The 25394-nt window shown below is 43.8% G+C and overlaps 1 protein-coding gene across 3 annotated transcripts in view; it reads right to left on the bottom strand.

Moving 5' to 3' along the window:
- Positions 1-25394, bottom strand: part of TASP1 (taspase 1) — a 217456-nt gene that overhangs the window by 153295 nt on the left and 38767 nt on the right. For all 3 annotated transcript variants that reach the window (XM_019516244.1, XM_019516243.1, XM_019516245.1), the window contains 2 exons: positions 22120-22199; positions 6035-6141 (listed from right to left, as the gene is read on the bottom strand). In XM_019516244.1, coding sequence (XP_019371789.1) covers positions 6035-6141; positions 22120-22199 — 187 coding nt within the window. The remainder of the gene's footprint in view (positions 1-6034; positions 6142-22119; positions 22200-25394) is intronic.

Below are 25394 nucleotides of genomic sequence, written 5' to 3' on the forward strand. Positions count from 1 at the left end.
GAAAGGGAGGAAAAAAGTTTCCCAGTCTTTAGCTACCCTAAATTCCAGTATCCATTTGGAAACAAAAGGTTTTTACTATTTTAACTTCCCTAAATAGGTGTATTGTCATACTATAAGTCTTCTGAGATTATGGCAGATTTCTTTTTTTTTAAGTGAAGGCTGATTCTATGAAATACTCAAGGTATGTCAAGGAATCAGTTTTGCTCACTCTGGTTTCTGTTCTGAGTGTAGACCAAGAACAGAGAGAAAGAGCTATTATACTACCACCATCCAGCAGGAACAAAGTGCATATCTGAAACAGACTTCAGCAGCTTCCCTGACTATGTACAGTTATCCCAAAAAAATATACAAATGTAACACTCGGCACTAACAAAATAAATCACCAGCAGATGCTTCCTTCATCCTTTCCTACAACCATTCTCTGACATCACAACTGAGCTAAGAGAAAGGAAATGAGCCTTTGCATGTCCAAAATGGAACACCTGTTCCAAAGGTTCAATATCTTGATAATGTCAAGCCACTACCATTTGTCTTTTAAGAAATATTTTTGATTTGGTCCTCTCTATTGATCTAATTGTGGCAGCATGGTCAAACATCTGAGGATGAACTCAGAAGCTATAGGCAGACAATCTAAGCTGCAAAACAGTTTTATTTTTTTCCCCATGTGCACATTAAGCAACAATACAAATTCTGGACTATTTTTCATGTTTAGCTAATTTAAACAATAGCCCCATCCATAGTACACTGTAACAATATAATTTTGATATGACAGACACATGGATGATCACTGCAAAATTCAGTGAGGTCTGATATTTGTGAGGTCTAAACAAAAACCCCAGAACATTAAACCTAGTCTTTAAGTGCTCCTATACACGTGCAGGGATCCTGCTCTGATGTGCTGCAATTCCATTTGATTAACTGAGTCGCTGGACCGTGGAAATTAACACACTCCAGCAGCCTCCAGTGTCATAAGTATCAATATCCCCATGCTGAAAAATGGTGGCAGGGAATTTTAAAGCTCAGTCAACCAGCTTTAGTTCAAAACACCCCACTGCCATTTTTCAGCACGGAGATGCTGATATGCGTGATGCTCTGGGTGCTTTTGGACCTGCGCTAATTAAAGTGCCCCCCCCATACCTCTCAGAGCCTGTGCATAAAGTGCCTTAAATCAGGGGTTTCCAACCTTTTTGGAATGTGGGGCCAGATCATGAACTTTTTAATCACCCAGTGGGCCAGCCAAAGGACCACCCCCCCACATCAGGAAGCTGCTGAGGGGCTGGGGGAGGGAGAAGGGGTGGGAACAAAAGTAAACAGTGTTTACTTTCAATTCCTGTCACAGCATCTCAGGCCTCAGAAAACAGCTTGGCAGGCTGCATATTGCACAAGCCTGCCCTAAATGATGGCTAAAAGTCTCAATATACAACGTATTAAAACAGTGGTCTCCAACCTTTTTCAGCAGGAGATCACTTTTGGAATTTAAAAGCAACACAAGACCTACCCCGCACCCCACCCAGCTGGTAAATCTGTGGGGAGGGAAGGAAGGGGGACAGATGAGGCAGAGGAAGAAAAAATTATTTGGGGGCGCTCCCCCAGAAAGTAAGACTGTGGCAGAAGGGGTGGGGCAAATAGGTGCCCCAGACCTAGCCCCACTCCCTCACTGACCACGGGGGCCATGATTTGCTCCCCCCACCACAGCGGTGAAGTAGGGAGTGGGGCAGGGGTAGGCCCTGCAGCTAGGGGGGGCAGAACGGAACCATCAGTGGCTCATCTGGGGGGCATGCACCCCAGGAGGGCACAGGCGGCGTGTGCCCCCAGACCTGCACGCAGGACGGGCTGCAGCTGTGGGCTGGGGCCGGGTGCTTCCCAGAGCGGGAGCTGGGCTGCTGGGAAGAGCCCAGCACATGGTGGCGCTGGGAGCGGGACTACGGGGTGGGGGGGGGCAGTAGCCCCCCCAAGGCCCTTCCCAGTGCTGCCGCCGCCCACCCCAGCACAGCCCAATGCAGCCTCACATGCCTAGCCCACTGCGGCAGCCATCCTCCCCAATGCAGATCCTGGGCGCACAGTTCCCATTCCCAGGGAGGGTGGCGGGGGTAGGCTGTGCTGAGGTGTTCCTGGCAAAGACTGTGCTGCGCTGCAGTCAGGTATGCAGCAGTGGCACACAGTGAACGGGGGTTATAGTGAATTTTCAGGTGGCTGCAGCGGCTCCCAGCACCACTGCCGCAGCCCGAGCTCTTCCCGGCAACCCAGCCCCCCTCTGGGAAAAGCCTGGCCCCAGCCCACAGCTGCAGCCCACCCCACATGCAGATCCAGGGGCACACGCTGCCCATGCCCTCCTGGGGTGCATGCCCCGCCTCCCCACACCTGCCAGATGAGTCGCTCGTGGCTCCATCCTGCCCTGCCCTGGCTGCAGGGCCTGCCCCTGCTCCAGCCCCACTCCCTCCTTCACCACTGCTGCAGCCACCCCCACTGCCCCACATTTGGGGGGGCCACATGCCCCCAATCTGTGTGCAGGGCAAGGAGACTGTCACTGTGTGTTGGGCTTTGTGCCCCAAACTTTGTGCCCCAAGCTGCAGCAGGGCTAGGGGCGCAAAACCCAGCACCCAGCAGCAGCAGCCTTGCCCCATGCACAGATCGGGGGGACACAGGTCCCCCAGGCCTCCGCCAAGGTGCACACAGTGGCAGGAGCCCCCCAGCACACCTGGACAAGCCATCCAGGCTCTGATCCTCCCCTGGTCTGGCCCAGCCCAGCCCATCCAGGGCCCCACTCACCCAGCCCAGCCCCAGCAGCGGGGGATGTGGCTCAGCTCAGCCATGTGCATTTTGCTGATCATATGTCCTGCCACTCCTGGACTGCGTCCCAGCTGCTCCCAATCGTGGAGCTTCTGACAGTCAACCTCTGACAGTCAAAATCAACTGTCAGGGGTCCCCAATCTACCAGTCCATCAGGATCAACCGGTTGATGACCACTGTGTTAAAACTACAATTATTAACACTTATTTTTAACCAGAAGAATTACATGCACTTCTTATAGGTTGACCATTTTGTGTACTGTAGAAAGTCACTGTAGTTTTAGCTCAGGACAAAAGAGTTATTTTCCCTTTGAGGGCTGCATATGATTTTAAAATGTACTCTCCTTGTATAAGAATAGCTAAAAGTAGACATTGTGGTTGCTTTCAGTCGACTCCCATGCTTGTTAACTATTTCCATAAGACTACTTTAGCTTTAATTTTAGGAACAATGAAGCAACTAAAATGCACCATCTATGCACATAATCTGAACAAAGAAGATTAATACATTTCTACAGGTATTCTTAACCCAGTTCTCACCCCTAATGTTGCAATTTAACAGGATCTGGATAAGCATACATAAAATTGTCAAGACTGCGAATGAGAAATGTCACCTATGATGTAATACAAAAAAAAAAACTGAATCAATTTATATGCAATCAAGTCAGTTCCAGGAACATAAGGGATCAATGCTGGCTCACCCCAGCCTCAATGACCAGGTATTATTTACAGCTGGGTCAATCAGGGCCAGCTTTCAGCACAAGTTCAGAGCAAGTCTCAAATACACACTTGCAGATCCTTAGCAAGGCACCTTAAACCTGTCACTGTTATTCAAATGCCTTGTTTTAGTACAACTGTAAAAAAGCATGCAACAAGAAGCACACAGATTAGTAATAGGATATTCTGCCATGCCCGACTACTAACAATCATTTGTAGTCACATTCAAAGCCAGGCTTTTATGATTGATTTTTATAACGTATATGGCATTTTATACTAAAATAATTTAACAGGAAGAAGATAAAAATTGAGTATCTAATATTTCCTTACACTTTTGGTCGCAACTCTCAGGATGATCATTTTGCCAATACATTTGTATTCTATGGCTATCCTCAGAATGATTTACACCCTCCAACTCAAGAGAAACAATATCCCTTTATGAATGTATTTGATTAGTTCACATGTAAAAGGAGTGTAGTTCCTCAAACCATGTACCATCGAATGGGCAAGTCATGACACATATAATTCTGAAAAATGTGTACGTCTATTTTAAACACCCCTGAAATGTCGTAAAATGGCTTAACAAGTTATTATCTTCAAGTTACTCTCTCTCAGGTGTTTCATTACACAAGTTTCTAAAGAAAAATTTTCAAATAAACTGCAAAAATAATTTTAAAACATAATGAAGTTGTGCCTACAGAACTAGTTTGTCGCTGGCAATTGAGGTCTAAATCTTACGTACCACGCACAGCAGAATATTTAGATTTTCTGACAATTGACTGCATTTATTTCTAAAAATTTTCTTTTTGTAAATCTGCAGTAGGGAGTCAACTGTTTGGCTGTATGTCATTATTGACTATGACTATGCTGTTCCTGGTCTACTGAAAGACACTCCAAGGGCTTCAGAACTGAAGATTACTTGCTGCTCTAAAATGTCATACTAAGAACCTGAAGCTACCTTACCCCAAACTCTATGTATTAGCTCTACTTCCTCCTCAGGGCTGTTGGTCTTTAAGGACTGAATTCACTAATTAGTTCTTGGATTGAGTTACTTACCAAAAAGCAGAGCTCTCCTATTAGGTCACCTCCTCTACCTACAACCACTGGTTTCTGGATGCTTCCAATAAGCGCTGACACATGACTCTGGAACCCTTGAAATTTCAAATTGCAGGTTGGTAAGCTCATGCACTGGCACATGTCAAGCATTGACTTGCCCCTTATTACATGAATATCAATACTTTGCAGAGACCCCTCCTCCCTCAGTTACATATTAATATCATAGAAAATGGAAGTTTAACAAGGTGTGTGAAAATCTGTAAGCAACAGGCACAGTTTATAACATCAGTTAATAACCCATTTTTTTGTTATTGTTATATTCTTACAGATCCTCATCTCCTTGACAATTGGAAATTAACACCTTTACACAAGGCATCCGTGGTCTAAGTATATAACAGAAACTGACCCATTTTTTCTGCCTTGCTATTGCACACCACTTGCACCTGTACATTAAAAGTGCAAAATGTTACCATAAATTGCTTGAAATTTATCTTTTTTTTTTTTGCATAAGTCTAAGTGATTTCAGAAAACGGTGGAGAATCAAGCTACTAGAGTATGGAGACCTGAACAACCAAGACCATCCATAGCCCCAAATAAAGTGCAAGAGTCCATTAAAAAAGAAAAAAGAAAAAGAGAAATATCCCAAAAGAATAGCCTTTTGCTCAACAGAATTTGCCTCATGTCCCAACAGATGTATTTGATGAGATTACCTTGCCACATGTATAGCCTCTTTGTGACAGAACAACATAAGGAGTAAATTATACAGTCCACGGCCAATTGTCCTCTCATTTAGTACTGGAGAGATTAAGTATCCTTTTTTTAGCCAGCTACAAATTGATACAACTATATACACAAATGCTTGGCAACAGTCATGGTGCTGAAATGACAACAATGGCTCTAAATTCAAACTAATGGGGAGGAGAATTGAGAGAGAGAGTTGAGAGAGATTTGTAGTAAAGGAGCATAAGTAATATGGGCCAGGTCAATGCTAGATGCATGCACTGATGCACATGTTTACCTACCTGATATTTCAAATTTCACCACCTCCAGGTCCACAGAACAGCATTCCCAGGAAACGTTAAAAAGTGGAAAACAGTGACAGAGATCCCTAGCTGGAGAAAATGTTTTAATAGATATTTATGTTTTGACATTTGTCACAGTTTCACTATAATGTAAAACAGTTTTAAAAAAAGGTCACATAAGATATTTATGTACACTACAAGACACAAAGTGTCATCTCTTTTCAGAGTTTGCTTCTTACATTGTAAACAGGAGGAATGTTTATTGGTGTAGTTGTTAATAAAGACAATACTATTGTTATATTATACAGATACTAAGATAACAAAAGACAAGTGATTTGTAAAGCTGTATCAGCTGTCATCTTACTCATAAAGTGAACATTTTTAAATGAAGAATTCAAAAACTGTCTGTCTGTTAAGGATGACAAAAAAAATTTTAATGAAATACCTACTCACCTTTTCACTTGATTGTCTTCTCTTCTTTAGCTGAATAAGATCCGTTTCCACCTTTTCTGCCAGCTCCAGCTTCCTCTTGTTCCTCTTAAAAGCTGCTAAACTGAACCCTAGGAAAGTATTTTAGAGGCATTTAACTAATGAAAAATTGTTTGCTCAACTAAATACTGGTTAACGAAGCATTATACCTTGGGAGGTTTCTTACCTCACACTATCAATCAGCAACACTGGCTAACATTAATCTATAGACCGTTAGAAGTTTCAGTATAACATGTTTTATATCTTAAGTATCTAAGATAAAAGTAAAAAAGCACCATGGCTTCTACATGTGTTCAAAATGCCTTCATGTTTGGCTTACAAGTAGCAACTACAGAGAAGAGCAGCATAAACAGCTTGTGTTAAAGTGATTTTTTTGGAATTCTGTCATGTAAATAGATACAGGTTTGCTCACTTTGATATCTCTAAAATTAGGACGGCTCTTTACTAATTTACCAACTTCACTAAATTTGAATCCACATAAAATGTAGGCAATATTTCTTCATACTGTAATCCAAGACTGTCTGAAGATCAATGCATCTTGAACATGGAAAGATTTATTATTATGGACTGAATAAGTACATATAAAAACCTAAATTAACAAATAAAAATATGATGCTAAAAGACAGGAATGTGGGTTACTCACACTTTATTTTTCAAAAAATAGCTGCAAAAATATTAACAAGTATGCTTTTGTAGTTCTAGTTAGTTTTAACTCAATACCCTCCGACTGTTGTAATGTTTTCTTTGAAGCACAGAGGGAAAGAAAAAGAAGATTATCCTTTTACCAGTTACCTAGCATTGGAAAGGTTAAACCCTGAAAACACAGAGGTTTTCCCAGGTAAAATCCCAAAGCCAGTAAAATTTAAGTGAATAAGTTCCCTATTTCATAGATTCTTTTGAAGTATACGTTTCAACTAATATCTGAAAGGTAACTCTTCATGTTTATTACTATTCACAAAAGCAGCATGCCATTTTAGGAGAGAATCTATACCCTGGAGCCAGTGAAATGAGTGGATAAATTCCCAAAAACTTGCATACACATCTTTAACAACTGAATGGGGAAATTTGAGAGAGACTGACATTTTTTCTTCCATCTCAAAACTGCTTTCAAGTATGAAGAAATGACCATGATTTTTCAAGCTAGCACTTCCCTAAAAATTATATACAAAGCTCTTATATAGGTTCAGAAATATGTTAAGCTACAGACAGCCACAAGAAGAACCCACACACTGCATCTAGAAGATAGTAAAAGAAGGTGCTTATTATATGAGCAAAAATGATTTAGTAGTAGAGACATAACACTTGACTGGGAAATAAATTACTCCTTTTACAGGTACAGTACAGACTGTAGTACAGATTGGGTTTTTTGGCTCATTTATCAACGTATTAAAAAAGCCACACACTTCTGAATTTAAGATCAGTTTGTTAACAAACAAGCTAGCTAGATGAAAAAGGCTTTGTCAGCGAGGCATGTATCCAAGTTCAAGCAAGTGAGAAGTTCCACTGACAAGTCTAAGTGTTTTGCTTGGAACTTAAATGTCTCAGGGGCAGTTAAGCTCTACAGACCTGCAATTTTAGGTCCAATGACCTTATGCAACTTCATCTGAAAACTGTGGTTCATTGGGAAAGTGGGAATTTCAGTCCTAAGCAGATAAGCACAAAGACCTAACCCACAAAGAGCACAGTCTATAAGGAGCATTAATTGGCAATATAAGTGCAACATCGACAGTGTGACTTAGGATTTAATGGGTTTTATGAACTATTCACCTAAAAATTGTCACGTGAATTTTTGTCTGAAATCATAATATCAGTATAAGCCTTGAAGAGTGTCTGAGTGAGAAAATCCCCCACACTTTGCAATCTTTAGCACCAATAAAGACCTTAAAGAGCAGCAGTATGCATTTAGTGATCAGCCTAGCTTTTCTCACTTACAGAGAGACTACATAAAAGCAAGAGTTAAACCATTATGTTGCATCTTGAAACTGAAACCTGCAGTGGTAGTAGGGGCTTTCAACAGATAGCAGATATTAAGGCAGTACTTTCAAACCTTCCCTGAAGCTTCTAGTCATCACTCCCCATAATATGTCATGTGGTGCTACATTGGGTGGGTCAACTAAACATACCATTCACACTAGACAGAAGTTAGATGCCAGTTATGATTCTGTAGTTGAGGCTCAGTAGAAAATTACACAAAACAGCTATCCAGCCACTATCACTTATGAGCACAGCATATGCTTCCCAAAACTGTCCCATGACCCGGCATGGCCAGGGCCCCATTCACGGTGAATCAGGCCCTGGCCGGGCCAGCTCGTGGGGCAATTGGAGCCCAGTGGCTCCTCCAGAGGCGGCGTGGCGCCGGGGAGCCAAGGAGTTGGGGGAGGGCACGTGGGCCCCCAATCTTTGCACGGGACAGGAGCGGGACACAGCTGGGCTCAGCTTCTGCTCCCTGCATCCACGCCTCACTGCCGGAGCTGTCCTACTCATTGTAGGGGACACCAGCAGGGAACACCAGGCCCACTTGCTGCTGTGTCCTGCTGCCCTGCTCCCCTCCCCTGCAACCCAGCATGGCAGGAAGCAGAGAAGCCGAGCAGGAATCTCCTCACCCACCACTGCTCACCCTGCACTGCCCCAGTGACACGCCTCCTGTGCATGGGGCTGCACTGAGGGCCGCAGCCCTCCCCCTCCCCCAGATGAGCCACCCACAGCCCCGTCCTGCTCCCCGCTGTGGCCCCAAGCCCCCAGCAATACCCGGCTGGGCAGCAGCCCCAGGCCTGCCCAGTTCCCTGCTTAAAGGGGCCTCAATCCTCCTCTCCCCCCACTTAATAGCTTGTCTAGGGATGCAGGCGGGCGGCTCTTGCGACCACCAGGCTTGGACAGTCTCACAACCCAGCCTGTCCAGGGCCCCATTCAAATCCCTAACCCCATTTTTCCCCATAAGCCTCTGGTTTTACCAACTGCAATTTTCCCAACCACAGGAACTTCCAGGAACTTAACCCCTGCAGTTGGCGAGGGAAACCTGTCATCTGTCTGATGTAGAAAGCAGGTGATGGCACATATGAGTTTGGTAAAGTTGCAGGTGAATGACCCTTCAATGTTGTACTTCTTGTAATTACATCCAGGTCATGAGGTAGCCCTTAGCCATGTGGACACATGTTAGGCATTTGAGTCCACTGAAAGGCCTGGTGCCTCAGTTAGGACGGGAGTTCGTTCATTTGTTGTTTGAGAAATACCATTTGAGGTTGGGGCACTGCCTGTAAGCCAGGACAGGTCTGTCCAAACTGGGGGCTGTAAGTGATAACCAGGAGGTTTGCTGTCCCAGTCCTGGGCCAGATATTGTAGCAGGTTTGAGCAAGGTCTTAGTCTGGCTTTGTTGATTTGACTAGCTATAGTTTTGGGATTGTATTGTAATTGTAAGTACCTGTTCTAAATCCTTAAAGTGTTCAGACTGGTCAGTGGGGTTGGAGCAGATCCGGTCGTAACAGAGTCTGTCTGTAAACAATGAATGTACTGGTATGCTTAGGATGAAAGCTGGTGGCAAGAGGGTTGATGCAACGGGCAGCAGATTTCTCATACAACGTGGTGGGGATGTGGCCGCTGCAAACCTTTACTGGAGTACCCAGGCAATGAATTTGCTGCATGCAGCATTCCAGAGTTAGTTTAATGGAGGGGTGGAAGTTATTAAAAAAAATCTTGGTGAAATTTCTCTAGAGATTCCTTTGCATGTTTCCATATTATGAAGTCATTGATGAACCGAAGGTATACCAGGGGGGTAAGAGGGCAGCTGCAGAAGAAATGAACTTCAAGGTCTGTCATAAATATGCTGGCATACTGAGTGGCCACACATGTGCCTATGGCAGTGCCAGACAAGGTTACTTGGGCAAATGTGATACATTTTATTCATAGGTGACACATAATGGGGGCATGTGCTCCCCCTGAGACTGAGATTGGCCCTCACCGGCTGGGGAGTGGGGGGTGCAGGTCAGTGCCGCCCCTGAAATTCTGGGGGCACCGAGAGAAGCACCAGCAGCACTTCCACCAGTGGTAGTGATCAGCCACTGGGAGACTCTCCCCCCAGCCCTGTCAGCTGTTGGGGAACCCCCTACCCTCAGTCAGCAATCAGCTGCTGGGGGACCCCCAGCATCAGGAGGCACTAGTCACCTATGCTTTTATTAGACCAACTAAATGGTTAGAAAAATTGCTCTTTACAAGCTTTTGGGTGCAAACACCCTTCTTCAGAGGGAGAGGCACTGCCATTTATTTAGGGACTCCCTCTACCTACAAACCTGAAATAGATGCGTGAGAATAAAGCAGGAGAGCTTATAAAGCAGTTTTCTTGTCAGGGTGAAGGTTCTTTATGGCTTGTAATCCATCCTTATGCAGGATGTTGGTATAGAGACTGATATCCATGGTAGCTAATATGGTATTTGTTGAAAACTTGTCAACAGAGCCCAGTTTCTTTACAAAATTTGTGGTGTCTCAAATAACTGACAGCTATTTGAAAGGTACTGTACTCTTAAATTCCTCTCTCCTTATAATTTCCTTTCGGCATGTTCTTTCACAACATCCGATAAAGCAAACCTGGGTTCATGAAAGCTTGTGCTCTCATATGTAATCTTATTTAGTTAGTCTAAAAGGTGCATATCTACCCTTCCTTCTTACAAGGACAGCCACAGTTTTCATTCACTTTTTATAGTATTCCCCCAGCCTAACACACTTTTATCTTTTCAAATGAACCCATGACAATGAGATACAAGGGCCACTTTGAACACAGCAGTTCTTCTTGGTGTTGTCCTGGCAAGATGTGCACAGCGGCATACCACAGGGGTCGGTACTTGGCCCAGTACTTCAATATCTTCAGCAACGAATTGGATGAGGGGGTGAAAAGCCCACTGGCCAAATTCACGGACAACACCAAGATATGGGGTTGCGCGGACACACCCGCAGGTAGGCTGCAGATACAAGCAGACCTAGACAGGCTGGCATGTTGGGCAGAACAGAGCCAGATGAGGTTCAACATAGAGAAATACAAAGTGCTGCATCTGGGAAGGAAGAACCCCCAGCACACCAACAGGCTGGGCATCGCTAGCCTGACCAGCACTGCAAATGAAAGGGATCTGTGAGTACAATAGACCCCAGCATGAGTATGAGCTGGCAATGCAATGCAGTAGCCGCTAGGGCCAATAAAACTCTGGCATGCATCAATCAATGCATCTCCAGTAAATCCAAAGAAGTGATTCTCCCACTTTACTCCACATTGGTGCAGCCACAGCTAGAGTACTGCATCCAGTTCTGGGTGCTGCACTTCAACAAGGACGTGCTAAAGCTCAAGAGGATCCAGAGAAGGGCCACCGACATGATCAGGGACTTGCACGGCAAGCCATATGAGGAGAGGTTGAGAGATCTCAGACTCTTCAGGTGAAAGAAAAGAAGGCTGAGAGGGGACCTGATTGCGGCTTACCGCTATATCAGAGGCATACATCAGGGGCTCAGTGAACACCTGTTCACCAGGGCACCCTGGGGGAAAACTACAAACAATGGCCACAAACTCCTGGAAGATAGTTTCAGGCTGAACATTAGGAAAAATTTCTTTACAACTAGGGTGTCCAGACTATGGAACAAGCTCCTGCCAGAGGTGGTGCAATCATCTACCCTAGAGGTCTTCAAGAGAAGACTGGATGGTCAGCTGGCTGGGGTCATCTGACACCAGCTGTCTTTCCTGCTCATGCAAGGGACTGGACCCGATGGTCCTTCGGGGTCCCTTCCAGCCCTATGATTCACGTTTTTCTGGAGGAAGACTTTTTTCTTCAGTGTGCACTCACATACATTTCAGATACACTCAGTTATAAGAACAGTGAATATACCTGGTGTCACTGATGTTCCTAAGGTATAAGATTCACTAGGATCTCTGGGATTGGTATTAATGTTCTCTGGTTGTGAAGCAGCCTAACACACCAGGAGGCTGTTTTCTTAGACTCCCATACACACGTGCATGTTCACGCACGCTCATATATGTGTGTATGCTTTTAATATATTCTTTTTAAAAGCAGCCTGTTGCAACAGGGGAAAAACACAGAATGATGTGTGCAAAAAATAAATAATGGGGACTGGGAGTCGAGACAAATATTCTCTTGATGTATTAGGTTGCTGTCACTGTCACCCCTTCTCTCATGGCTCCCCACCCTACACACCACAAGCCCCTTCCCCATGCTCAATCCCACACCACACTCCCTTTTCCCCATGCTCTCCCCCATACCACATGCCCCTTCCCCCTGTTTTCCCCTGCACCATGCATCCTTTCCACCCATGCTCTTCCTTGCACTACACTCCCCTCACTCCACATGTCCCTTCCCCTGGGCCTCCTCACTCTGCGCATCCCTTCTGCCACCACCCCCGCAACTGTCCTTTCCCCCCCACACCACATGCCCCTTCCCAATGCTCTCCCAAGCATCCCCTCCACCTGCCACAGAAGTCACCTTAGCACCATCCAGAGCTACAGCAGCTGCTTGCCTGGCCCATACTTGATTCCAAGGTGAGAGTTTCCCCACACCTGCCCCATGTATAAGTAAGGGTACATTTACTGAAGCACAGGAAGGTAAAGCTGCATGCCTTCAGCAAGCCACAAGTGACAGGAAAGGAACCCAGGTCTCTTGAAGCAGTCCAAATTCTGTCTAGTACTGCACATGGCTACTAAGTGATTACTAAGTGCTTCTCCCAGCTGCTATACACCTTATTTCAGAGAAAAGGAATTACACTTGTCTTGATGAGAAGACACGTAGTTTCTGATAGGACTAGTTAAAAGTCACACACATCATTGCAAAACCTGGACAGTTTTATTACATGGTGGTTGCAGTAATTAAGTACATAAAAAGTGGTACAAGTCTTGCTTTCTCCACTCCCTCATCATCGCCCAAAACACAGAGCTTCTTACCTTATAGTTCCTGACCCACCTACCTTTCCCCCCGCCCATAGCATTAAGCCTAGAACAGATAAAAACTTGTTCCTTGATGTTCCCGACCTGTTGCTACACACAGACATAAAAGGAAACAGCTTAATACGTCAAACATTTCCCTATTTGTGTAGCTCAAGCTGCACATCAACACAAACCTTGCATTTGCTTTGTGATCCTTAACCAGATCTCTTGTCAGCTGCCTGTGGTTTGAGTGTGCCCTGCCCCCTCCATAGCTGACGTGTCCCTTTAACTTTGTATTATGTGCACTTAAACCAGCAAATTTCATGTGTGGACAGGTATTCCTGGCCCACCCCTCAAGTGGTCTGCAATCCCTTCCTGCCTCCCTCTTAAAAGTCAGGGAGAGGAGAGCAGCCAGGTCCATGATAGCCTGCCCAGCCATACGCTGTCCAAAAGCACTGCAAGGACCTTTCTTGTGAGCAGAGCCATAGCCCTTGCAAACAGCAATGGCAAGGACTGAACAGGGGTAACTGAGGTTGCAACAAGAATGACTGAGCATACCTAAAAGCAGCAGCATCAGTGACCGATTGTGGGGGCAAAAACCCCAAAATCAAGTCCTGTCACTACAGGTGACTGCCAGGGAGCCCCATAACCCTTTCCACCCAACACCAAGATTGACTAAGCAGGCCTGTAACCCAGTCCCCACGCTGCAGGCAGGCCCATTACCATGCTGTTAGGTAATGGAGCTGAGTGAGTCTATGAAATTGGCCATTGCCCCCACATGACTAGGGGACAGCCCTAACACCGACAGGCTCCCTTGGGGTGGGGGGGGGGTGTCAAGGAGTATCACGCCTTTGGGACAACTCTGTCACACTCCTGGAGTTGTGCATTCCACTTGCGTACAACCCAGAGCAATCTATTTTTTGTAGTAGTGCTACCCAACTAACATGCATCAACAGCCTTTATGTAAGCTAATGTGGCAGAGACACACATGACCACAGCAACAAGTAGCTCCAGCTACATAAAGAGCAAGACACTGGGCTAACAGTCACCTGGCATCCACCCAAGTTCTGCTTCCAAATTTCCCCAATTCTTGCCCACTCCCTTGATCTGAGCTCCACAATTTCTTCCTTAATTTTCTCCCCAGTCATAATTATTTCCCACTGGAGTGCTCAATTCCCCCATTCCCTCCTTCCTAGTTTCCCCTCTCTTCTAAAAAAGCCCCACCCCTCAAGCATGCCCTTTCAGCACCAAGTACAAGGTGCATGGGTCATGCTCAGGTCTCCAAAGAGCGAGAGCACCACATCAAATCTTAGCACACATGGGAAGCTGGAAAGACTCCTCCAGTGATGGGGCCCCCAGAGTCATGGCTCACGGGGGAGAAAGAGAAGCTAAATCCTTCTGCACAAGGGAGAGGGACTCAAAACCCTGCTGTAGGGGCAGGCACCACCCTCACTCTAGCATAGGGACAGGACAAGAAGAGAATATGAAGCACTTGTCCCTACTACACAACTTTCCTATTCTCTTCTAAACTGTCTCTCCAATATCCTACCTCTCCCTTCTCTTACTCCCAGCCCCTGACCTGAGCCACCAACTCCTTCCCTTCCACCCACTCCGTCCCAAAGCCTGTCCATCTTCTTCCCCACCCAACACACACTCTTAAATCCTACACTGTGCTCTCACAGGGAAAAAAAAACAAAACACAAAAACCAAACAAAAATCCCATGCATACAAACTGCATGCTCTCACCCTCACAAAACGAAACAAAAAACCCCAAAATCTAACCCAATAGGTCGATTTTAGGAATAAGCCTACAGATTCTTCCTATTTTATCCATAGAACTTACTTGACATTGTCTGGGTGTAGGTCAGATTAGAAAGTCACAGCATTTTCCCATTTGGCTCACCTAACTCCTGCGAATACTGGTTCACTAGAAACTCTCTGATCCACTTTTTGCCCTGTAATCTATTTAGTTTGACAGCTGCCAAAAACAGCTAAATCTGGTTTGAGTATATTTTCAATTTCGCTTTCCCCTTTCCCCAAAAGGGAGTGGTGCCAACCAATAGCTTTGATAAATGTACAGCAAAGGAGACCATTTGGGGCATGTTGAAGCCATGGTTTTTAACATTTAAGGTTCTGGTCCCCAGAGCTCTGGGGAATAAACAGTACAATCCACCAAAAACAGTTTTAAAAGTTGCTTTTGAGGTGTGGGCCCCGTAAGAATCCATTGCTCAAGTAATCCCAAATTGAAGCAACTCACGCTACCATGGTGTGTCTATAAGGCACACCAAGTTTCAAGTAGATTAAAATTGCCCCGTGAATTTTTGTATACTAATGAGTCAACCTGCACACAAAATTTCCATCCCTTTCTTCTCTTCTGCTCTTTTGAGCCTCATTTCCTTTGAGTCATTCCAATCTAGCTTCATTATCTGATTATTCATTCAATTTTTTTTTTTGAAAATGCAGTTAAATATTTATATCTGATTAACAACTACAACCACAAATTTATAGCACTGCCAAGTCAAACTCTAAGTTCAGGGCAAAACTCAAACTGGAAGCTTTTTGGTGCATAATTGAAGTATCCCATTACAAATATAAACTTTATGCATAACGATGTGTCTTTTGTAAGATGGTTTCTATACCAACATCAGCAACATAAAGACAAAATATATTTATGTTTATGGATTCAAGTTCAAAAGCAAACTATACATTCCATGTACTACTATAAAGTAAAGGTACATTTTAAGTATTTTTACTTTAAACCTTTGCAAAACAGATCAGCCTCTGACCTATCATAGAGCACCCCCTGGCAGTCAGTTCCTGGAGTGGACTTTAAAAAGTACTGAAGAGGAGGATTCTGTAAATCTGCCCCTTGACCCTCCCTTTAAAAGCCTGCATTTAGTGCTACAGTTGGAGGGAGGAGAGTTACAAAGGAATATACTAGCAAATTAATTAACCCACATTGATTAAACTGATTTAGAACAGCAGTCTGCTGAGCAGCTGCTAAATAAATTGCACAGCTGAAAAACAGATGCAAATTAAAAATAGTCATGTTAAAGTCAAACTCAACTTTGATATGCTATCCCACCTATGCTTGTACAGACTTCTAAAGTGACAATTAAGTCTCCTCCCCTGCCCCTTCACTCCGACCACCCTCCTTTAAAAAGGACAGGAACACAGAAAGGAGGTAGCATTCAGCTTTAAGTTGCCCAAAAAAAATGAACCCCAGAACTATCATCTCTAAAGCTGCATTATGCAAGAAAACTGTCCTGCCCTTTAGAAACCTAGAGCACAGTACTATTGCTTGGCTCTTCCTCGGGTGGTTGCCTGCCTGCTTCTGCTAGCAGAGTCCTTCAGTGGATACTCTACAACTGCAATGATTGGGGTGTCCACAAAACACCCTAAAACTCAGTTTCCCCGTGGGCTAGCTTCTCATACCCCATTTAGACTGCACTTTGCTACGCTGTAGTCTCAAAACAGCAAGCAAGCAAGCTGTGCGTTATGACTGCTTCCAAGGGGACTTCACACAGCAAGCCAGAGTTCTGCCAGCAGGACAACAAACAGCGAACTGAGCTCTTTTAGTCCATTCCTTATGGAAGGAAGTAAACTGAAACAATTAAAGAGCTTTCTGTTTGAGAGCCAATTCCCCCACCCAGAGTTCGCTAAATCCATAAATACCCAAATTGTTAAAGCTAAGGAAGCCTGACAAGCTCAACCACTTCTACTAATCAAATCCACAAATCTCTTAAAACAAAAAAAACAAAAACAAAAACAACCCTTTTCATCCTAAATAATCCCACCAGACTACCATCTTCAGTTACCCTGAGAGAATTCTGAATCATAGCATGATGTGCATCACACTGCTAGTATTGACTGGATCAACAGTACAGCAGAAGACAGGAAAGGTGCTACGGCAGTCTATAAATGGAGTTAAAAATTGAGGTTTTAGATAGGGGAGTGAAAATGTTCAGAGGACTGGTATGTTAGCATAGTGCGGGGTGGCGAGAGGTACCCTTCGACTATGCTACAAAGATGTTAGCAAGTGCAATGTCCAGACATATTGCAGGAGAAATGTGCCTGGCTCATACAGAATGCAAAGGTGTAGATTGGGACAAGGAGCGTGGTGTGACAGCTGAGGAGAAGGCAGAAGAGATGTGGGGACTCCGCACCCATGAGGGAAATGGAGGAAGACTGAAATCTGAAAAAGAGCCAGGGTGCAGGGAGAAAACCAGGATGGGCTAGGCAAAGAAAATGGAGAAAAGATTGAATGTGGTGTCCAAGGAGGTGGCAAACCCAAGGGAAAGGGAAGGACTGGAACTGCTATGCAAGGAGACAAAGCCCAGAATGAAGACTCAAGAATGATTTAAGTCTAAAGCAGAAAGATTTGCAACCGTTGAACATGTTTCCCTTTGGAGACTGGAAAGAAAAGCAAGATTCGCCCCCCTTTTTTCCATTTCTCTCCTATGAACAAATAATTGTGAAATTCACTGGTCAAGTATATGTGCTCTCCTACTTCTGTCCTGAGGCACACAAGTACAGAGTACTACGCCACTTGGGCCAAGGATCAAACTCTTCTGGCAAGTGTCTTAGATGTCAGTGATACCACATCTTAAATTCCACCCAACCACCCCATTAGCCTCTTAGAAATTATACAAGAAAAAAAAAAAAGATAAATAATTAAAAGTGTGCAAAAACAAGTACTTGGAGATTAGCAAATGTCAGAATTAATTCAGCCCCTTAAGTAAGTATCCCCTTAGGTTCCCTTGTTTGTGGATTTTAGGGAACATGTAAAAAATCCCTGGGTTGAGTAGTGGGGGGATCAAGTTCTGTAGTTTTCACTGCAGATGGAAATGATGCGATAGTGGGGGGCTTTTCATTCTCCCTGAAATCCACAAACAAGGGACCACAGGCAGACCTATCATATCCAGCCACAGAACCTCTCTGAGGAAATATCAGGTTTCATTGAATCCATCCTAAAAACTCTTGTCACCCAAAGAGCAAGTTTTATCCAAGACACAACGGACTTTCTACAAAAACTTAAAAACAAAGACCGCCTTCCCAGCAACACCCTACTAGCTATCATGGATGTTACCAGCTTGTATACCAATATCCCACACCAGACTGGCATCCAAGCCTGCCTTGCTACCTACAAGAGCAAGATGCAACTCAGAGTAGACCCAAAGATATTACTGAACTAATATACTTCATCCTCACACACAAAACTTTACTTTTAATAACCAACACTTCCTCCAGACCATGGGCACACCTATGGGCACCAAAATGACCCCACAGTAGGCCAACCTTTTTAGGGGTCACCTGGAAGAAGAATTCCTCAAGAACTGCACAATCAAACCCATGCTATACTTAAAACGTATAGATGACATCATCCTCATTTGGACTGACAACTTGCAATCTCTGACTGATTTCCATCACAAATTCAATAATCATCACCCCTCCATCAGCCTCTCTCGAATACTCCAACACCAACATTTCCTTTTTAGACACTATGGTCAATATGCAGAATGGTAAAACACAAACCACCATACACAAGAAACCCACGGACCAACATACAGATCTTCACAGAACCAGCAATCACCCTAAACACACCAAGAAAACTGTAATATACAGCTAAGTGATACCACTGAATTTGCACTAAGAAGAACACCTGTGATCATCACCTCACAAATCTCAAAAGGGTTTCACTCAAGACGGACACTCCTCCAGACAAAGAGAGGGATCACTTTTGAAAGAGCCATCCAGATACCATGTGAAGAATTGGTGCAGTCCAAGAAGAATATCCCCATGAATTGCACACTATTACTTACACCATACCATCCTTCCCTAGAACCTATATGGAAAATCCTCAAACAACTGCAACCCATGCTAGAAGACGACCCAATTCTTAAAGAAATTTTCTCAAAACTACTCTAGCCTTTAAACAAGCACTGAACCTCGTCAATCTCATCACCAGAAACAAAATTCCTAAGGCCCAAAGCACACTGAATGGATCCAGTCCATGCCAGGACAAGAAATGTAAACCCTGCCAACATATCTCCACCACTCCCACCATCACTACACTCCACAAGAGAACCATCACCATTCCTGGATTTTACACACCTGCACCTCCAGAAATGTAATGCATCTCATCCAGTGCACTAAATGCCCGGATGGAAAATATGTACAAGAAACCAAACAACAGCTATACACCAGAATGAATGCACGCCAAAATCCATCGAAGCAGGAATAACCAATTACCTGTGGGTGCAAACTTCTCACAAGACCACTCCCTCTCCAATCTCTCAGTTCTAATCCTCAAAGGGAATCTACAAAACACCTTTTGCAGACCAGCCTATGAACTTCACTTCACAAGTCTACTGGATACAAGAAATCATGGACTAAATATAGACACTGGATTTATGCAACATTATAACCTGCCTGACATCCAATAACCCCAGATAACCTCTCTCTGTTTTATCAGCTACATTCCGTCACTAGGTCTACATTCCCTCCTTCCCCACCTTCCCAACTTACTGTCTCACACCTATTGTCTCCCATTGCCTCTGATCCTCACTGCCACACATTTGCATTTCCACAGACCTGCATTCTGCACATTGGCTTCTATTCCATCCAGGAGAGCATGAAACAACAGCAGACTCTCCCCATGCCTGAAGAACGGTGTTGTGCCCAAAAGCTTGCAAAGAACAATTTTTCCAACTATTTAGTTGGTCTAATAAAAGATATCACATTTACACAAAGAACCTTGTCTGCCTATGTCCTTTGACCAACACTGCTACAACCAACACCCCCGTAGCATTAGCTACTAGTACATTTTCCAGGACAGCTTCCATGGAATTCAGCTGTTGTGAATGCTTAGCACTTGGGCACATCATGCCCTGGGGTCTCAAGCAGGGCACCCTGAAAACAAGCTACAAAAAGATCAGAGATCATCTGAAGAATTTCCTATAATTACTTGCCTAGCATTACAAAGAGCTCCAAGAGAAATGCAAGGATACAAAGTAAGAGTGCTACTGACAATAGCCTCTTTCACTGTACAGCTCCAATCCATTCCCAGAGCAAAGCCATTCTGTGCACTAACTCCAGAAAGAATCCTGGTTGGGGAACACAGGGATGACTATAATCCAGCAGTGCCTCAACTGCTGACCTGCAGGCCAGAACCAACTCCCCAGCACCTTGATGTTCAGCCTACAGGGCTCTCCACTGATCTGTGGAGAACCCCACTGGTATTGCTCCTGTGTGATAGACCCAGTGTGCAGGGCAGCACAGGGACAGATACAGGTACAAAGGCCTGGGTAGAGGTGCTGTGGGGCCCCACATGCAGGGCTAGGGGGAAGCAGTACAGCGCCCCAGAGTCCTGATCCTCTTGCACGGAGCCTGGCAAAAGTAGCATAGTCCCAGGGCTCCAATACGTACTCATTGGCTGGGCAAGAGCAACATGGTCGATCCAGGTGTGGGGCCCAATTCTGCAGCATGGGGTCTGATCCAGCCCACAGACTCAGCACATGCTACTCATTTGGCCCTTGCATTCAAAAGGTTGAGCATAATCAAAGACTGCATTAAGACACACAAAGGGAACAAATTAAAAAGTATAAATGGGTAAATCTTGTTTCTGAGATCTTCTGGAGTGCTTGACTTTGCAACCTTAATAAATTGCTTTTGATACAGTCTGCTTTTCTAATCAGAAATATAGTAAGAGTATACTGAAGTGCCTTATGGAGTCCTGTCAAGGTTTTGCAACTGCTGGGCTACTTTTCCTGAACTTCTTCATCAGTGCATTTGCCAACTGCATTTTTAACCACAGGCACAGAGATCTGCTCTGAGCAGGGCTTTTAGAAGCTAATATGCTAACCTAGAAATCACATGTGAACTATGACTACTGCAATAGACCTGCCCTATTGTGGGAGAAATGTTACAGGTAGAAAAAAAAGTAATAATGAGAGATAATGTAAAACAATAGACTCATGACACCTACTATTCAACACTTCCTACAGTTTTCAAAAAACCACAAAAAACAACCCAACAGTCAAGAACTGCTGTCTAATCTAGTGAAGGTCTTTTCAAAAAACTGGAAAAAAAATGTTGGAATTTCAGTGTTTAAATCAAACACCACCTAGAGAATTATATTTATCATGAATCTGTATGAAAGCTGGTACTAATCGAACATAAGGGTGACGATTTACCACTGCGTATCTGCAACTTGAGACCAGAAACTTCTTCATACGTATATATATTAAGGGTTAGATTCACTAAAGGACCTCAAGCACCTAACTCACAGCCACTTGACCATAGCAGGGAAACCCAAAACCCTGTAGAACCACCTTAGCTCCCTCTACAATCAGTGTTCAGCATCTCACAATAGTGATCCAAAAAGCCACGTGCAGAACAAGAAGTTACTTGATTCTAGCCAACAAAAACACATTGAACAGAGGCATATCAAACCCCATTCATTTACAGAACTCTGACACCCAACTCAAAGCTGTAAGAAGATATCTCCATGTACCTGGGATCCAGAACCCAAAATATTCATCCATTCTTTCAGAGAAAGCCCCTTCGCAAAATACAATAAAATAGGAACTGGTAATGCCTTCCTTTTGTATAATAGCATAGTGTATTTCCCCCCACACCTCCATGAAACAGGAAGAAGCCAGAGCTAAAATTCTCTCTCTCTCTCATTTCTGAATCTAGATCAGGCTTAGACAAAACTCTAAGAGTTCAATGTGTAAATTCTCTAGGCACATAGCAGGGGCAGACATCAACCAGAAAGAGGCTTTTTGACTTAATTTTGGATACAGAGACCTCAGTTCCATCTAAGATCTACATTACATGTCAAAGTCCTTTATAATCTCCATCACTAAGAAATGAATTCATTTACATTATAAATCAATGCCATAACAGGTGTAGGCTAAATGGAGCTGAAATATTAGCTACAAAAACTTAGCTATTAAAGCATTCTACAGATTGCAATACCATTTCAAATATGCCAAAGTATACCTTACCTACAATATACATCATAAGCTATATATTTAATATAAAAAAGTGAAGTGATAAATACACTTCAAAATATGAAGCGCCATTTTAAATCGCTGTGTCCTGTTCCTCCTACTCGCACCACCAGTTTACTCACTTGTAGCCATGATACCTGGAGGACATGCTGGTATCCCATGATCAACTGCCCATCTGTAAGCTCCTTCACCAACTAAAAAACTAGGAAACACAGAAAAGGGAGTATAAACAAAAAACCCAAGAATATGTCCCCCTTCCCTTGCAATTTTTGCAGTTTGGTTAGGGTTTTTTTTATTATTATTATTATTTGCAAATGACCTGCTCTTGACACGAAGTCCCAACTACCATTCAGGCTGGCAGGTTTACTTAGTTTACTGTGAATACATGCAACTCTGCATCAAATACCCCTTTTATCTTCTTCCCACCCCCACCACCCACACACTTGCAGGAGTTACCAAATGGAACCATCTTTTACAGCAAACAAACACAGAACACACTGCTCTCTAACCTTTTTAAGATTTTGAACAGCATACAAAAAGTAAATGGGGTTAAATGGCAAGGCATTTCCAATTAAATTAACATATACCATAAAAATCTGATAAAGGGTTTGCTGCCCTTAACCTGGTAAATGTAGCCTTAAAGATATAAGTTTTCTTCTAAAAGTCTGTCAGAGTTCCATCAAATGTTTTGCAAAAAAAGCCAGGGCACTGAATCCACCGAATGTTAAAAAGATTTGCAAAGTTGCATTTAAATTTTGCTCAAATTGGTTTGTTTCACTAAATGGATTAAAGTAGCAATACAGTATGCAGTGTCATGTCTGTGCATGTTAAAAATTAGAATTAGAATGAACAGGTTTCAGAAATGGAAATAGTCAAGTACAATATTCCAGTTAATTACCAGTGTTATATGTATGTCTATAATACCCAATAATTGCATGACACAGGTCAAGTTACGCACTGCAAAAATGTACATAGCCTAGAATGTCACACTTCAACTCTCCTACCTAGTTTTTCTCTCTTTTCTATGAGGATATTACTAATACAAACACCTTTATGAAGCAGATTAGATAGAAGTTTTAAAATTTTACAATTGAGAAAGAAGAAGGAAAGGAAAAGGGACAAGCAAAGCCATAAACTCTGGGAACTTGACTGCTTGTTTTTTAAGCTATTTGGTAAATCAGAATTGCCCAAGAACAACACCATCAACTTTTGTCATGGGATAGCTTAACATTTGACTTCCACAGGTTTTATTGTCTTGCATTTTGAGACTGTTTCAGCCCTTCCAACTTTCAATAATGTAACCAAGGCAAGAAAGAAACATGAAAAGACAAAAAATGTGTAATAAGTTACAGTACAAGTTAAATCAAATATGTTCATTTGTTTGCTGGACAGCACCTGATAAATATTTACTGCTTAATATATACTAGAGAGTAAGTTAGCAGGCAATTCAGGAGAACTCATCTGTTTCCTTATTGCCTAACACCTCAAAAATAAGTTTGACACTTAAGCAATAAACAGAGATGGAAGTTATTTTTCAGCAGTTTTCCGAGCCAAGTCCAAATAAGAGTATTTTTCTTTAAAAAGGTAATATATACCTGCTATAGTAGTGAAGTCCAAGAGAGTACTATTTAGACTATGTAATCAACAATACAACCCCAACAAGTGGCTGACTGAAATATCCCATCTACTATAGAATAAGTTACAGGCAAAGAGAACATGCTCAAGTACAGGTTTCCCCTTGCTTTATGAAGGTTCTGTATGTGCAGATTTGTTCTTATGCAATGACCCTTTTTATACCAAAAATTCTTTATATGAGAGGTAAATTCACTCTTATACAATCAGTGTGGTGGAAGCCTGCAGTCAGCTGCTTTGTGCGATGCACTGTGGGAGTGATGAGCACTAAAATAGTCTCCTGTGTGATATGTGCTCCTCGTTCATTGTCTGACACGTTTCTGTAGTTGCCATCCCCATTATGATAGTGCCCTGTGCTTGTATGTACTGTCTGCTGTTGGCGAGTACCAAAACTGTCTTGTAAAATTGGTAGAAATGGGCCTGGGGGCCAGCACAGTTGAGGTTGTGGAACGTATCCCTATTTGTTACATTGTAAAGTGGGTTCCCTTTATGCAAATTTGAGTTATGCGCCATTTTCCAGGAACAAATGTACAGCATAAAACGAGGGAAACCTCTATTAGAGTAGTATGTATGGTGACTACAACAGCTGAGAAACAAACAAAAAAAAATTCTTAGGAGTTCTACGCTTCTTTTATGCACTTCTTGGAAATATAAGAGCTACTGCTTCACTTAAGAAGCAGATTGGGCCTCTAAGCATTCATGGCATATCAAAACTGATGCAGAAGAAAACAAGGTTTCTTTTTTATTTTTTAAACTCCTGCTAGATTATGCCTTCAGGTGGATACTCACTCCTGAGTATCTGCTCCCTCATAAGAAAATCCAGAACCTACCTATCACAGAAGCGATGCACAAATCACAAGTTCACTGACCACTACTGGAACTTTTCATTTCCTCATTTTGAGAGACACAGAGTGCATCCACACATGCAATTAATCTGCAGCAATACACTCCAGTGCATACTGCGCTGGAGTTTATTGCGCCTAGATGCCACACTTACACATGCGCCCAGGACCACAGCACACTGAGCCAGGTCAGAGCAGCCCCAGCTGGCAGGGGACCCGGGAAGGTCAGCCTATCAGCCCAGGGCTGCTCCAACACAGCTCAACGTGCTGCAGAGGGGCTGGCTGGGACACAAAGGTGCTTCTGTGTGGGGCTAGCCAACAGACAACCCCCTACCCTAAAGCTCCCTTCTGCCCCAGTCAGCCGTATCAGCATCTACACATGTTGTCCCCCAGTAAAGAACTCCACCGCAGGCTAGTACTTGTGGATGTGTGTAAACAAAACGGGGGCCCTAAATTGAAGCGGTGGATTTTAAAAAACACCACTTTGATTTAGGGCCAATTAAACCCCCGCATTCTGCACACACCCTGCTGACTTACCTGCCTCTCCAGTAGGGAAGGAAGGGCAAGCTGCCAGTGGGCAGAGTGATCCCTGGGCTGCAGTAGGGCTGGTGCGCTTCCCTCTGAGGCAGCAGCAGCACCCCCCCAGGCAGCACCCACCAGCAGGCATCTGGCTCAGGCAATCCCAGGGGTCATCACAGCCACAGAGGGAAGCACCAGGCCCCTGCACAGCTCAGGCAGGCTCCGGGGGGTGGGGTTGGGGGTGGGGAGAAAAGAGATCAAGCACACTGCTTTTCTTGGGCAGAGCCTACTTTCCCAGGCTGCTGCCAGGCTGCCTGCAGGGCTTCCTGCTGAGTCACAGAGCTGCATGGAGCCTGGTGATTCGCTCCGCAACTACAGGGGCAGCAAATGAAAACTTCTCGAAG

Source organism: Gavialis gangeticus, unplaced genomic scaffold, assembly GCF_001723915.1.
Source record: "Gavialis gangeticus isolate Ggan-Ray unplaced genomic scaffold, GavGan_comp1, whole genome shotgun sequence".
Lineage (NCBI taxonomy): Eukaryota > Metazoa > Chordata > Crocodylia > Gavialidae > Gavialis > Gavialis gangeticus.